Source organism: Oryzias latipes, chromosome 15, assembly GCF_002234675.1.
Source record: "Oryzias latipes chromosome 15, ASM223467v1".
Taxonomy (NCBI): Eukaryota; Metazoa; Chordata; class Actinopteri; order Beloniformes; family Adrianichthyidae; genus Oryzias; species Oryzias latipes.
In genome coordinates this window covers 3180413-3194274 of record NC_019873.2, presented here as the reverse complement: position 1 = coordinate 3194274, position 13862 = coordinate 3180413, and the positions used below count along the sequence as shown (strand labels likewise).

The window sequence follows — 13862 nt, the reverse complement described above, 5'->3', positions numbered from 1 at the left end:
TACTGAACAGTGAAGTTTTCCAGATTCTTGGATTTCTTCCAGATCATCAAATGGAAATGAAATCTGTGTCCAAACCAACAAGTAAACTAGAATGAATGTCAAATCCATTCACATGTTAGTTTCCTAAAGTTCACCACTGTTGTTTTTCCACATCCAAAGAATCCAAAGGGAACATTCTTAGAACATTCTAGACACTGGATGGTCACATGACTTTATTAGAAGTCTGTCCACACATTGGACTGGAATGATGGACTGATCCGTGTGGGGTTTTTTTTCTTTCTAACTTGTCCTGTCCAACAGCTGATCAGACAGATGAGAGCTGAAAGCCTCTTGTGTTGGACATATTCTACTGTTGCAATAGGGGTTATGAATCTTCTGACACCCAAGGAGTGTATTGGAATAAACCCATTTTGTAATTTAGGCTAAACTTTACTTCTTACTCATATCTGTAACAGTCTTTTGTTGGACCGGAAAAGAAGGTAAAAAAAGAGAGGTTTATACGTTTATAAGTGAAATAAATGGACTGATCCGTGTTTGATGACATCACATTTGTGTTGTCCACTGATGCACTTGGTCATTTTTTTTTATGATATAGTATTATAAACCTGTCATGTCATGTCTCCATCCAGATGGTATTTTCCAGTATAGATTAGAATCGATTTATTTTATATTTTGAAACAATTTTTAGTTGTATAGGTCAATTTGATTTGATAACTTGCCTCAGAGAGATCGATCTGGTTGAATCAGAGGAATAGAAATCGCTTAATCGATTAATCTTTACACCCTTAGTCAAATTATTTCAGTTCAGAGAGACTAAAATGACAAATCTGACATCAGCTAAACACAACAGTCTGGATTTGATGATAAACGGACTGGCGTGTTCGGTTCTGCATGCATACAGTGTGGATGAGAACTTTAGTACTGTTATCCCAGAACCTATTGTTATCTCATACAGCGTCTGTCTGGTGTGTCCTTTCACTGCACAGAGCTGCAGCACATCCAGGATAAAAAACGATTTGATCAAATTATGAAGATCCTGTCTGTTTTTAGAGTTTGGTTATGAAACTCTGTTATGTAAGACCGTTCAGATCATAGCCGTTTAGAGTGCCACACGTGCTGACTTTAGAGGACGGCAAAGCCTCAAAACGTCAAACACACACATATACACCAGCTCTGCATTCTACTTGATGATTGCATCCAAGTATGCCGCTCTTTGACATGACACTTTCTGATTCTGAAAAGGTCCATTAGAGTCCTGAGGAGGTGTTTTGGACACTTTCATTATGTTTCTCATTCAAAGAAAATATCAGATGACGCTGTCATGGAAATTCATTTGTTCTTTTCAGGGTCAGTAAAGCATTTCCTGTTTCAAAATCGTACCCGATGTAAGACATGGAGAGATGGAGACGACTCTTCCCCTGCAAACTGTATTTTTTTGTTCTAGATAACCTTGTGAGTTCTCAATGCTCAGGACTCCATTCTCTTCACGAAATGTTGTAGACTTTAGGTAAATTTAAATGAAATTTGGTTTTAAAGTTTGTCTTTGCGTGGGGTGGGAGTTCACACATTTGACCTTAAGGTCATGAATGGTTAGAGGTTCTCCTTTGGGATTACAAGATTCAAGATTCAAGATTCAAGAAGAACTTTATTAATCCCCGAAGGGAAATTTAGTTGCAGTAGCAGCAATAAGGAAAAGGGGGGGGGGGGGGGGGGGGGGGGTAAAGACAAACACAGACACAAAAAATACAGAGAGTAGAACAGGACAAAAATTGAGTAAAATACAATTTGAAAAGTGTAGTCTGTGACTAGAAACTAGAATTTTCATGTACATCCGAGTCTGCCAGATGAGTTGTGGAGTCTAATGGCTGATGGCAGGAATGACTTCCTGTATCGTTCTCTTGCACAGCGAGGGTGTATGATCCTGCCACTGAAACTGCTTCTCAGGTTGTCCACCTCCCTGAAGAGGGGATGGGAGGGATTGTCCATGATGGTCCCCAGTTTAGCCAGTAGTCTGTCCCCAACCACCTCTTCCAGCTTGGCAGGCTTGAGGCCAATGACAGACCCTGCTTTCCTAATGAGTTTGTTCAGTCTGTTGGCGTCCTTTGCTTTGATGCCAGCACCCCAGCACACTGCAGCAAAGAAGATGGTGCTTGCCATGACAGACTGGTAGAACATGTAGAGCATCCTGCTGCAAACATTGAAGGACCTGAGTCTCCTCAGGAAGTAGAGCCTGCTCGTGCCCTTCTTGTAGACGGCCTCAGTGTTTGTGGACCAGTCCAGTTTATCGTCTAGATGTACTCCCAGGAACTTGTAGGACGAGACAACTTCCACATCCGTCCCACCGATACAGACTGGGGGGGGGCGAAGACTTTCTCCTGCTAAAATCTATCACCATCTCTTTAGTCTTGGCCACATTTAGCTGCAGGTAATTTTCCCCAGACCACCTGACGAAGCGCTCCACGAGGCTCCTGTACTCCTCCTCCCATCCATCTTTCACACACCCGACTACAGCTGTGTCATCAGAGTACTTCTGGAGGTGGCAGAGCTCAGAGTGGTACTTGAAGTCAGCTGTGTATGTGGTGAATAGGAAGGGGGACAGCACGGTTCCCTGAGGGGCTCCAGTGTTGCTTGTCAGGGTGTCAGACACACAGCTCTGCAGTCTCACAAACTGAGGTCGACCTGTCAGGTAGTCCTCAATCCACGAGACCAGGGGGGCATCCACCTGCATCTTCTCTAACTTCTCCCTCATCAGTCTCGGCTGGATGGTATTGAAGGCTGAAGAAAAGTCAAAGAACATGATCCTCACTGTGGTGTTAGGCTTTTCCAGGGAGGAGTATGCTCTCTGCAGCAGGTATAGCAGTGCATCCTCCACTCCCGCCTTGGGTTGGTATGCAAACTGCAGTGGGTCTTGGAAAGGGCTCACCAGGGGTCTGAGATGTGACAGCACCAGCCGCTCCATGACCTTCATAACATGGGAGGTCAGTGCTATAGGCCTGTAGTCACTAGGCGACTCTGGATGGTTTTTCTTTGGCACAGGGACGAGGCAGGAAGTCTTCCACAGCACTGGGATCCTCTGAAGGTTAAGGCTCAGGTTGTACAGATGCTGAAGTACACCACATAGACTTCATTGGTTTTGTCAGTTGTTTTTACAAAACAATCCCACCACACCATTATAAACCTTTACCATTTAGGGGTTTTGCTATATTGGTATACTTTTCAACTGCAGTGGTTCCATTCCCCTCCTTAAAAACACATCTTTACGGTATTGCAAAGGAATCAAAGAAATCAGGAATGCACTCTTGATTTAATGTTTTAAAAAGGTACATCTGATTATTGTAAGATCAGATGTAGCTTTTTAAAACAGCAACCATGTATATTACACTTGTAAGCCTTTGGAAAATCTTTTGACTTCTGTGATGTAACGAGACAGACATATTTTTGTGCACAGATTGATATAACTTCTTTTGTTTTATGTGCAGCATCATAGATTACAATTACCAACAGTACATTCTTCTCTGTCCATGTAACGTATTTAAAGGGATCTTTAATTAGTGCAACCACATGGCCAAAGGAAGCTGTTGCCTGCTTGACTGGTTTTCCCATAAAGCTCTGAACTGTATCCACCTCATTTTCCATGTGCAGATCGCCACACATCAACTGGATAACCTTCAGACCGAAATAGAACGGCAGCAACTCTAAAACAGCTTAGTCAATCTGCAGATAATCAGTTTAAACTTGAGTTAAAGACATCAGGAGCATTCAGTGGGTACTGCAAAAAGGCAAAGCCTCTTTTGCTTTCAGATTTAACAACCTGACTGTATTTAACTTCACAAAGGTCAGTCATTTCAAAATGTCCTTAAACCCTATAGTTACAGTAGGTAAACAAATTATCATTGTTGGTTGCAAATGCAGAACAGTATTAATATGTGTGGACAAAAAAAAAGGATTTTGAAACAAAAATTCATGACTTTGAGACAGAAATGACTTTATGCCACTGCAGTAGTTCCCATCGTGTGCCTTCAGGAAGCTTACGTGCGCCAGTGTTTACCGCCAGAAGATGAGATTGTTTTGTCTTTGGTGGAAGGTGCAGTTTGTCATTTGTGAAACTGCCATTTGAACTAAATGGCACCGAGATAACCATCTGATATAGACTTCCTCTTCAGGGGGGGGGGGGGCAACCTTTAACATTATTTTGTTTCTTAATCCATTCCTTGTTTGAATTCAAACACTTTTGATTTTTATAAATGAACTCACCCAGTCACTGACTGAGTCAGGTTGCCTGTAACTCTAGTTTTGTTTGCCTGTTGTTTTCTTGGTTCTTCATGTTCTGTTTTAGTCAGTCACACCAGGTTCCAGTTGTTAATGACCCACGGCTGTCTTAAGTCAGTTAATTATGGCCCTCAGCAGCATCACTGACTGCAAGGATCAGATTGCTTCCGTGGTTGGAAAGATTACTGCATCTTTGGGCGAAGATCTGTCCCCCGCCACATGCCTGACAAGTCACCAAAATTTGCACACGCCTAGGACCCGGCAAAAATGAACTTTCAGCAAAGTGAATGACACCCCCACCAAGACGATGACATCACAGCTAGCGATGGCGTAAAAAAAATTAATGGGCCGAAAAATGCGTGTGGAGTCAAAAAAGAAAGAAAGAAAAAAAGACTAGAAAATCCCTAACAAAACCAAAACACAAGTGTCTGGGATATCTCAAGGAAGTTTGGAAGAATCATAATGGGATGGCCACACGGCCTACGCCTTGGTGGCCATTTTGTGGCGAACTTTGAGAATTGGCGATTTTCCCGTTTTTCAACAATATGGGAAAACGACTCTTTTGTTTGTGCGATTTTCACGAAATCGCATAGTGTCTGCGGTCCATACAACGCAGCTCACGGCTTTAATTATGTATGTGTCTGGTTTCCAGTTCATCTCTTTTGTGGCGCCAGTACTGTCCTGGACAATAGCTGTGTTAACAACCAGTCAATAAAAGCATTTTTGTTGTCTGATGTTACTTTGAACTGGAATGACAGTCTGGAGATCGTATCTCAGAAATTTCATTTTGAAAGTCGGTAGTGATGTTCCTGAAGCTTAGCAGATGTTTTTGCATGTCATTGGCCACTTGTAGGTGCTGCATTGTGTGAAATGACTTAGGAGCAAATCGCAGTAATGGGACATGTAAAACCCCCCTGTTAATATGGGGTCTGAGTCATTTTAAAATTAATTTTACGGGGACTCTTTGCCTACTTTCCATCAATTCCACACCTGTATAAGTTAGCTTTAATTGAAAATATAACACAGTGCCATCAATTTTACATGGAGCTACATAGAATGTCATTTCAATAAATGAGGAAAAAAATCAACTGCTATGTTTAGATTGAAAGTTCATATTACAAAATATTAAAGCATTCAGGCTTTTTGTCCCATAACAATCATAAAAGATCTTGGATGGACTGTCATTAATCTGAACAACTGAAGGTTTTGTCAGTGAGCTCTGCTGATCTGACATTTTATATCCCAGACAGCTCAGATGGAAAAATAGGAAAATCTTCAGACTGATGAAACGTGTTAAAGGAATGGCTTACATTACGACATTTAAATGTGCTCCTATACATAGACACTGGAGTTTTTCTGATAAAAAAGTCAAAAAATAGATATTTAAAAGTCCCTTGCATGTACTGCCCCCTGCTGACTGTCAACTGAGCTCCACAAATGCATTTGGTTTGGTCAAGACAGTGTCGGAATAAAACATCAAGTCAATGTCTTTAAGCTGCAAGAGAGAAGGAAAAAAAAACTTTCTGAGAGGAAATGACTCAGAGGAACAGCAGAGTTCAACCCGCCTTTCAAGCTTAAGAACAGTTTCAAGAGCACTCCATGCAGAAAAAGTAGAAATACAAAATCATATTTACATGTTCATGTGAGTCTTTGAGGAGCCTCCATCATCATCATCATCAATGACTCTTCTGTCTTTATTACTTTAAGCTGCGTTTCTCTCTAGTAAAACACTATAGCTCTGACTAACAAGCAAACTGTGGGATTCAGTTCATCAGTGTTTGTTTATGTTGTTCCTGCTTCATTTGCAGGGCTATTGACCCCACAGATCTGTTCCAAGCTGGTTGATGGCTAAATTTGAGGTCAAGAGGGCTGTTTGGGAAAGGTGAGTCAAGGCCAGGTTTGTCTACTTAATGCTAAGGTGTCTGCTACTGGACTACCCTGTCTGCACTACAAGTGTGACCTACAATCAGTCCTTGGGCCTGTGTTAGCCGCTCCTGAATTTTCCATGCCTGGTAAAATCGAGGTCGATGCTCGTATATCTGGGGCAGAGGCTGTCCTGATGCGGGAGGACAGGGAGGGCATCTCTCTCCCAGTTTCTTATATCTCCGCCAAGTTCAAGCAGCACCAATTGTGAAGGAGACCCTTGGCCTTCTGCTTGCCCTGCAACACTTTGACATGCACGCGGCCTCCTCCTCATTGCCACTAAGTATATACAACCCATTTGTGCTGGAATGTGCAACCAGCTGGTTCAGAAGTGCAATTTGGAAATGAAACACAAACGGGGAACAGATAACGTAGTGGCTGATGCTCTGTCACCAGAGGGACTTTTTCTTCTGCTAACGTGAGTCGCACACATTTAGTTTGGGGGCGGCTTAGTAACTTGATCTTATGGGAAGGGGTGTTATGGCCTTCCAGTTCTTTGTTTTTCTGTTCTCTGTTTCAGCGACTCAATCAGCTGGGAGGTGGGACGGCTGGGGAGGATCAGCTGACTGAAGGGCCATCACCCGGACAGCTGATTGTCAGGAGAAGCAGACGGAGAAGAGAAGCTGCCGCCGTCTAGCTCAGCAGAAAAAGCATGTCAACTTGTCAACTGCTCCTTCTATTGGTTGTTGCATCCCGTTTACTTTGAGTTATTTTGTTTCGGCTCATGCCGCTGTGTGTAGCGGACTTGGGTTTGGGTACGTAGCACTGGTTCATGAGGATGACTTGTTCATCATTACGCATCAAACATCAGTGTTTATTTTCCTGAAGCATTTCCAATGTGACTTCTTGTTGCATCAAGGATTCATATTGGAAATGGTTTGAGAAAATAGGAATCCTTGTTTTTGGGTTAGATTGTTTGGTGTTTTATAAATCCTCTGGCCTGCTTGGCAGAAGTACAACCAGTTGGGTCAACATCTGAACCAGTTTGCTAACCCTGCTGTCGTCCTGCAACAACAGTTTAAACAGCCAAAACTGGTCTTTCATCTTTTCAGCCCAGGGGGGGTCCAAACCTCACCGCTGAGGTCTTAAGACTCAGCCACACAATTAGATGGAAAATACCATACACTCACTGTACATGACTGCATCGGTAACACATTCAGTCTAAATTAAAGTTTGCACCACTTTAAGTTTACTCAAACCACAGAAATGTTCTGGAACAACTTTAATCCTTGTCCTTACAACTAATATTGTATTGTAATTAAAAAAATACATTTAAAACCTGTCTTCCCATCTTGTGTCCCTTTTGGGGTCACAGGTTGCTGTCCACCCTAAACAGGTCACCAGGCTGTTGCAGGACCACACACACCTAGAGGCAATTTAGAGCACTCAAATAAGCTATGCAGCATCCTTTTGGACTGTGGGAGGAGGCCGGGGTTCCTGAAGAGGACCCACACATGCCCAGGGAGCGCCAGCTGGGGCCCCGCAGAGCCTTCTTTGCTGTGGGCCGAGGGCGCTAACCACTACTCCATTATGAGAACAAACCTAATGAAAATGGTAGAAACATCCAGCCCCTCCTCATTCAGAATGCAAGTTCACATACTTTGAAACTCAACAGAACCCCTTTGCAACCTCATTTGAGCAAAAGTGAAGTGTGTGTGAACGCAATTTGGAGCATCATCAGCCTGAAGTTAGCCTTCCACTGAGAATGAAATAATGTTTACCAAAATGAAGAAAAGCAGGCTAAATGTGCTGCCCCCCCCCCCCCCCCCCCCCCCCCCCCCGATTGGTCCACACTAGTTTGCTTCCACTATTCTACTTCGTTTGAAAAGTGCTAAAAGCTAGCTTGAGCTCTTCTTAGTCAGAATTCATGGACAGCAAGGGAGGAAATGCAGATGGACCACCAAGACCACTAAATTAAAACTGCTCAATGCAACATGCAAAAATCCACATCTAGAACATGATCACGTACTGTGAACATGCTGGAAAACGTCTCATTTACACAAATGGAAGGTAGTGGTCGGGTCAATCTATGACAGAGTATTTGAGCGAATACCATCCCAGTCGCAACCACATGATCTTCCAGGAAGGTTGAAAGCCACCACATGAAGACATTCATGAAGAAATCAAGGGGTTTGCAGGGGAGTGTGCCATTTTACAGCAGGTGAAAGCTGAAGCTCGGAGTCACTCGTGTTCAACATTTTCTTTTATACTCCATGTGTCTGGCATCATCATCATGAAACGTCAATCACAGTTTTGCAAACACAGGCCTGTATTTTACTTAAAACAGTCATAAACAGCATTGAATGCAGTTCTCTGTGACCAATTCTTCTTACAGTTCAGTACATCAAGCAGAGAAAGCCACATCTCCATTAGTTCTGCTCATCATGCGTCCAAACAAGAATAAAAAAGAAATAAACACAAAAAAACACACACAAATCGAAACACAAATCCTCAACAGCCATTAACACTACTTAACCATAACCAGTCGACTGGCTACTGTCCTTCTTAACTTAGCATGGAAAGTGTCACAAGTCAAAGCACCACAGTGCACAAACTTCTGATATATTCTGACATAAACGAATACTTTGGTTCTGAAGTTAAATTAGGCAGCAACAGGAACGGCGCCTCTAAACAACATTTTACTCTGACATCCGGAAAAAAAAAAAAAAAAAAGTCCTCCTCTGGGATCTGCTCTGACAGCAACAGCACAAAGAACATACCTCACACTGAGAGCACCTAAAGAGCATGTGTGCTTTACACAAGTCTTTCCAAATTAAAAGCATTCGGATTTTTGTGTTCTTGCCCATTTCAAAATAAAACAAAACACCACGTCTTTCACCAGAACAAGCTGGGAACCATCCATCATCTGTCAAAGCATGAAGCGGCAGACGAGTACTGCATGCTGACTTGGTGAGACCGGTTAGGTTTTGGATCCAGTGAGGTGGCGGGGGCTTGGCTGGTGGGGTGCTGTGAACCAGGAAGTGGCTGCAGACTGGCGACGGATTGACTGAGGTAGTGACTAGACGGCAGGCCTGACTGCAGGGTCTGCTGGGGATACTGTACCCCGGACAGGTGCAGGTACTGCGCCACAGAGGCCGACTGGCCTGAACTGTGGTACATGGACTGGTCCTGCTGCTGCTGCTGCTGCTGCTGCTGCTGAACAGGCTGCCGGCACTTTTGCTTGTGATCCTCTTTCACATCACTGTCGTGTGCACTGAACAGAGACAAAAGAGAGTTGGTTTTCAATAAAACAGTCAGATTTATGAGAGTTATGCGTCTGACTATTTGTGAAGTCTGCACCTCGTTTTCTGAGCTTATGTTGGTAAAATTAAGATCTGCGACCATTGTCAAATAATAAACTCACATGAGTAATTTCTCTGCACAGGGGACAAGGTTCTCCCACGTGTAGCCTGAGAGGCGATGCAGTCGAGGCGGCCATGTAGGGGACAGGTGGAGGGTAAGACGTGAAGCAGCCACACAAGCTGCAGCCACCAGTGAGGGTGCAAAACACAAAAACACATGATCTAAAGACAAGACAAAAGATTTCAATCAAAAGTCAGACATTTCTGTGCAAACAGTAGAGCTCACCGTCTACTATTGTCAAAGTGTACCCAGTGGTCTTTTAATTCTGATGATGCTGTTTGTAGCCGAAAATCTAAAAACCTGCCTCCTTTTCTAAGTTCTGCAGAGCGGCAGGAGTTAATTGGAAATACACCTCAAAGTTGCGGACGGGACTGTTAACTGGGAGCAACCCCATAACTGAGAGCTCTCTGTTTACACTCTCTCCTGCTAGCTTACAGCCCCTCACACCCCCAAACTAACATTAGCGGTGCAGCAAAAAATGTTCATCAGTTTCAGAGCTATCCAGTCGTACAGTTTAGATCCAGATTCCAGCTCAGACCAGGAAAACAAAGACGTTCATGGATCTACATGTCTGCAACACAGGCCTAAAGAATATCTGATGCATCAGAATGGAGCAGAACAGGAAGCTTGTGATCCGACCAGCATATCTTCTGAGTCACAAATCTGATCTTTTTCAAACTGCATTTCATCGTCTGCTCCTGATTCACACCTATTTGAATAAAGAAATGCCATACTCCAATCAAAATGTAGGGCTTATTTTCTTTGCATTTGTCCATCATGTGAAGAATACTCAAAAACCCAGTAGGTATTTAAAGGGGCAGCGTGTGCCTCACTGTTAGACTGCACTTTTCTATATTTAAATAACGTCATGAACTTGATCTTTAGGATTTATAAAAGTCTTCTCACATTTTCCTCCCACTCCTTACTGACTCACTTCCATTGGGATGTTTTAGATCCACACATTTCCACAGGAACACAGTGAGTTTGGATGATTTAACAAGCAGCTTCAGAAAGCAAAGAAATCTCGGATTGATGAAGACAGCAGTGTTGTTCCTTGTGAGTCACAAAAATAAACTGTCACTTCAGTCTCAAAAAAGACCACTATGATGAAAACTAAACGTTTTATTTGAAGCTTCAGAAATGCAAGTAACTACACATGTGTGTGGGGTTGGCTTTTAAAAGCTTTTCTTTAAGGCTGTGGAGTTCATTGATTTGATTGTCGTCATCCTGGTAGGATATATTTAGTAGTCTATTTAGTCTAAAAATGTAGACAAGAGGGGTTCAGGTGAGTGAAATGTTGGAACACGCCAGCAAGGATGACCTGAGATTTCCCCATCTAAAAGGCTGCGAAACTGTGAGTTACAGAACAATGAGTTGCGTCCAAAACATCCCCTTCATCCTTTAGTCAGAACATGAAGTCTAGTTTGAGGCTGGACAGGAAAGACTAGCCTAGAAAAATACATAGATTAAACCAAACATTATTTCGATTGTAACAGATTATTTACATTGGAGTGAATTGGAACCGGTTGAGCTCCTAGTGATTGACCGATGCTCTGTGTTTGGCTCCAAAAGACCTTCACTCCTCCATCAGGTTCAGTCTCAGAGCCTGGAATTGCTAATTTGGTTCAATCCAATTACAGCAAAAACTATAAGGTTTGATAAATTCACTGTAAACTAACAGTTTAAACCTATACTACCTAAGATGTGACACCTGAATCCAACTCAACCTGACATATGATTCTGACTTTTCTCTGCTTCAGAATCCTCTGAACGTTGATTGCTCACTGTAGTCGAAAGAATATAAACACTGAAGCTAAAGCTCTGGTGTGGAAGAGTTAACAACCTTTTATCTGAAAGGACTTCTGACAAAACATGAATTCTAGTACATGAAAGAAACAGCGACAGAAACCAAATACATTTGGTGATAATGTTGAATATATAATGAAACAAATTGTAATCTTTCTGAAAAAACAACTACTAAAGCAGATAATGTCTTTAGACATCTACTTTGGAGAAAGAACCCACTACAAGCAAAAAAGTAGTTTTCTGTGCATAAAAGTGAGTAAATATTTGTATGCATTCATAAAATCAACTAATGAAAGAACCTTGAACATGTTGTGAACCAGCGATGAGAGAAAAATAAGACTTAAACACTAAGTAAAAGATACCTTGCAAGGAAACCTCCAGAAAGTAATCAGCATACTTGAGCATGTAAACTTTGGTCTTCTCCACGCTGGTCATTGGCCAGCCGTCGTGCAGATCCCCCTCGTGAACGGCAGCAGAAAGAAAGTATTCTATATAATGAGCCGCTGTGGGCAGATACAAGTTCCATTGGAAGGTTTCCAGGAGAAGCAGCTCCATGTGCAGCAAACCCTGCTTGGTCAGGACCAGGTTCATGGAGCTCATGCAGCCCAGGCCGTTCAGGGTCTCCAGCTTTGGCACCCGGTCCTCCCTTTCCTCAAATTTACCTGGACACAAATGCTTTGAGTCACACCAGTGTGGACAGACCTCACAGAAGCACAAGGTCATCCGTGTGCATACTAGCCAACAGAAGACACGCCAGTGAAACCATGTGAAGCTGCTGCACAGTGACGTCATAGCGGTCCATGAAAAGGTCCAGCAGGTAGACGGCCAGGTGTCTGGCTGGGGGGCAGAGCTGCAAATGGTTGCTGATGACAGCGATGAGGTCAGCAAAGTATCGCCTGAGGTTGAGCTGAGGGGATTGACCTTTGAAGGAAGGCAGCTTGAGTTCCTGTTAGACAAGACCTCAACATTTGAATGTTTGCCTGAAACAATAAACCATAGAGGCTTCAACATGTTCCTAAAAACTGAACTTTATCCAATTATGACAAACACAGAGCAGCATGGAGGAAAGCTTTGGAACCGGTGGGGGTCCTCACTCACTTTGTATCGCAGTGCCTGGTAAATGTCTGCAGCGAGTTGTCCTCTCCACCACTGGTCCTCCAGCTCCATTTAACGCAGAGAGAGTGTGGAGACCTGGAGGCTCGAACGTGGACACGGTCTTCACGGAAACCTCGCGCGTTCGAGCTTCACGCGTGACGCTTCCATCGCGGACACTTACCCGGCGACCACATGAAGCTTCACCGACTGCAGAAACTTCAGTCCACACCCCCGGCCAGGTAATGCTCGCGCACAGCAGCACGAGCTCATCTAATTCCGCAGGTGCGTTCACGTGCGTCTCCAAATAGAATTCTCGCCAGAAGAGGCGTTGAATGACGCACCGAAAAAACAAAAGGCAAGGACGTGAAGTTACAATAATAACTATTGCAGTGAGTCCTAGCTGTTGTCTGAATGTTATAGTTAGAAAAGTAATGTGAAAAGTGTGGTGTGTTGTTTATTAATATCTGGTTAAAGAGAGAGTGTGAATATAGCCTACCATGTTTGTATCAAATGCACTATTTCCATTTTTTGGTTCTTGTATGTGATAATAGTAACGTGAGTGCGTGATATTGTGGTTTATTTATGGTAATAATTTATTTGCAATTTTACTTTTTGTTATTGTTATTTATTGAAATTACTTTAAAAAAAATTCTTTTAAAATGTGGAAAAAAGGACAAGGTCTATGGTTTCACTTCTCTCTGCTCTCTCTTTCTTTTACAAGCATGGCCGGCCCTCCCTATACGCGAATTACGCAGCCGCGTAGGGCCCCCGTCATCACCAGGGCCCCGAAGTGGCGAAAAAAATGAAATAAAGAAAGACCCAAATCTGGCAACCCATTTGATAGAATTTCCGTACCAACGTGCGCTCTGAATGTTGTGCAAAAGAAACTTGCTTGCACTTTTGTGATCCCCCCTTCAACACACCTGAACCAATCTGGCAACCCAAATAAGGGCGTCACGCCCCTCTTAGCAACGATTGGTCAACATCATTCCATCTGAGCCATACACAGTGTGCATTTACGAGCGCATTTTGTTTCAATAAAGTTGGGAAAAAGAAAAATACGAGCACATTTTATCACACTGATCAAAACGACAAGAGAACTTCATGCCAAAGAGATTTTATCCATCATTAGGAGCTGAAAAAAGATGAAGAACTTTAACATCAATCATAAGGTAAGTTTGGAGGATGTTGGAGCCGTATTTATACATTATCCTGCCTTTCGGTGCAGCTGCGCAATTTTACGTCAAATACTAATCGATCCGAGGTGAAGATTGCATAAACAATCCCGTTTGTCGTCATTTCCAATGGAAAACTCGAAAATAATTCTGTTATCCAAGTTTCCAAGATCATGAGGTCGGACATGACCTTCCAAAACGGCTAATAGCAGAGAAAAGTAAATAATGATT

The 13862-nt window shown here is 42.9% G+C and overlaps 1 protein-coding gene across 2 annotated transcripts; it reads right to left on the bottom strand.

Moving 5' to 3' along the window:
* Window positions 1–8377: 8377 nt before the first annotated feature.
* ccnj (cyclin J) lies at window positions 8378–12781 on the bottom strand. 2 transcript variants are annotated; one of them, XM_023963730.1, is made up of 5 exons: window positions 12460–12781; window positions 12097–12307; window positions 11724–12023; window positions 9557–9674; window positions 8378–9406 (listed from the first exon to the last, which is right to left on the bottom strand). In XM_023963730.1, the coding sequence occupies exons 1-5, from the start codon at window positions 12526–12528 to the stop codon at window positions 9055–9057; spliced, it is 1050 nt and encodes a 349-aa protein (XP_023819498.1). In that variant the 5' UTR covers window positions 12529–12781; the 3' UTR covers window positions 8378–9054. The 2 variants fall into 2 exon arrangements, with proteins under 2 accessions (XP_023819498.1, XP_011482333.1); XM_011484031.3 differs by having other exon boundaries at window positions 9557–9716; window positions 12460–12777.
* Between the last annotated feature and the right edge of the window lie 1081 nt (window positions 12782–13862).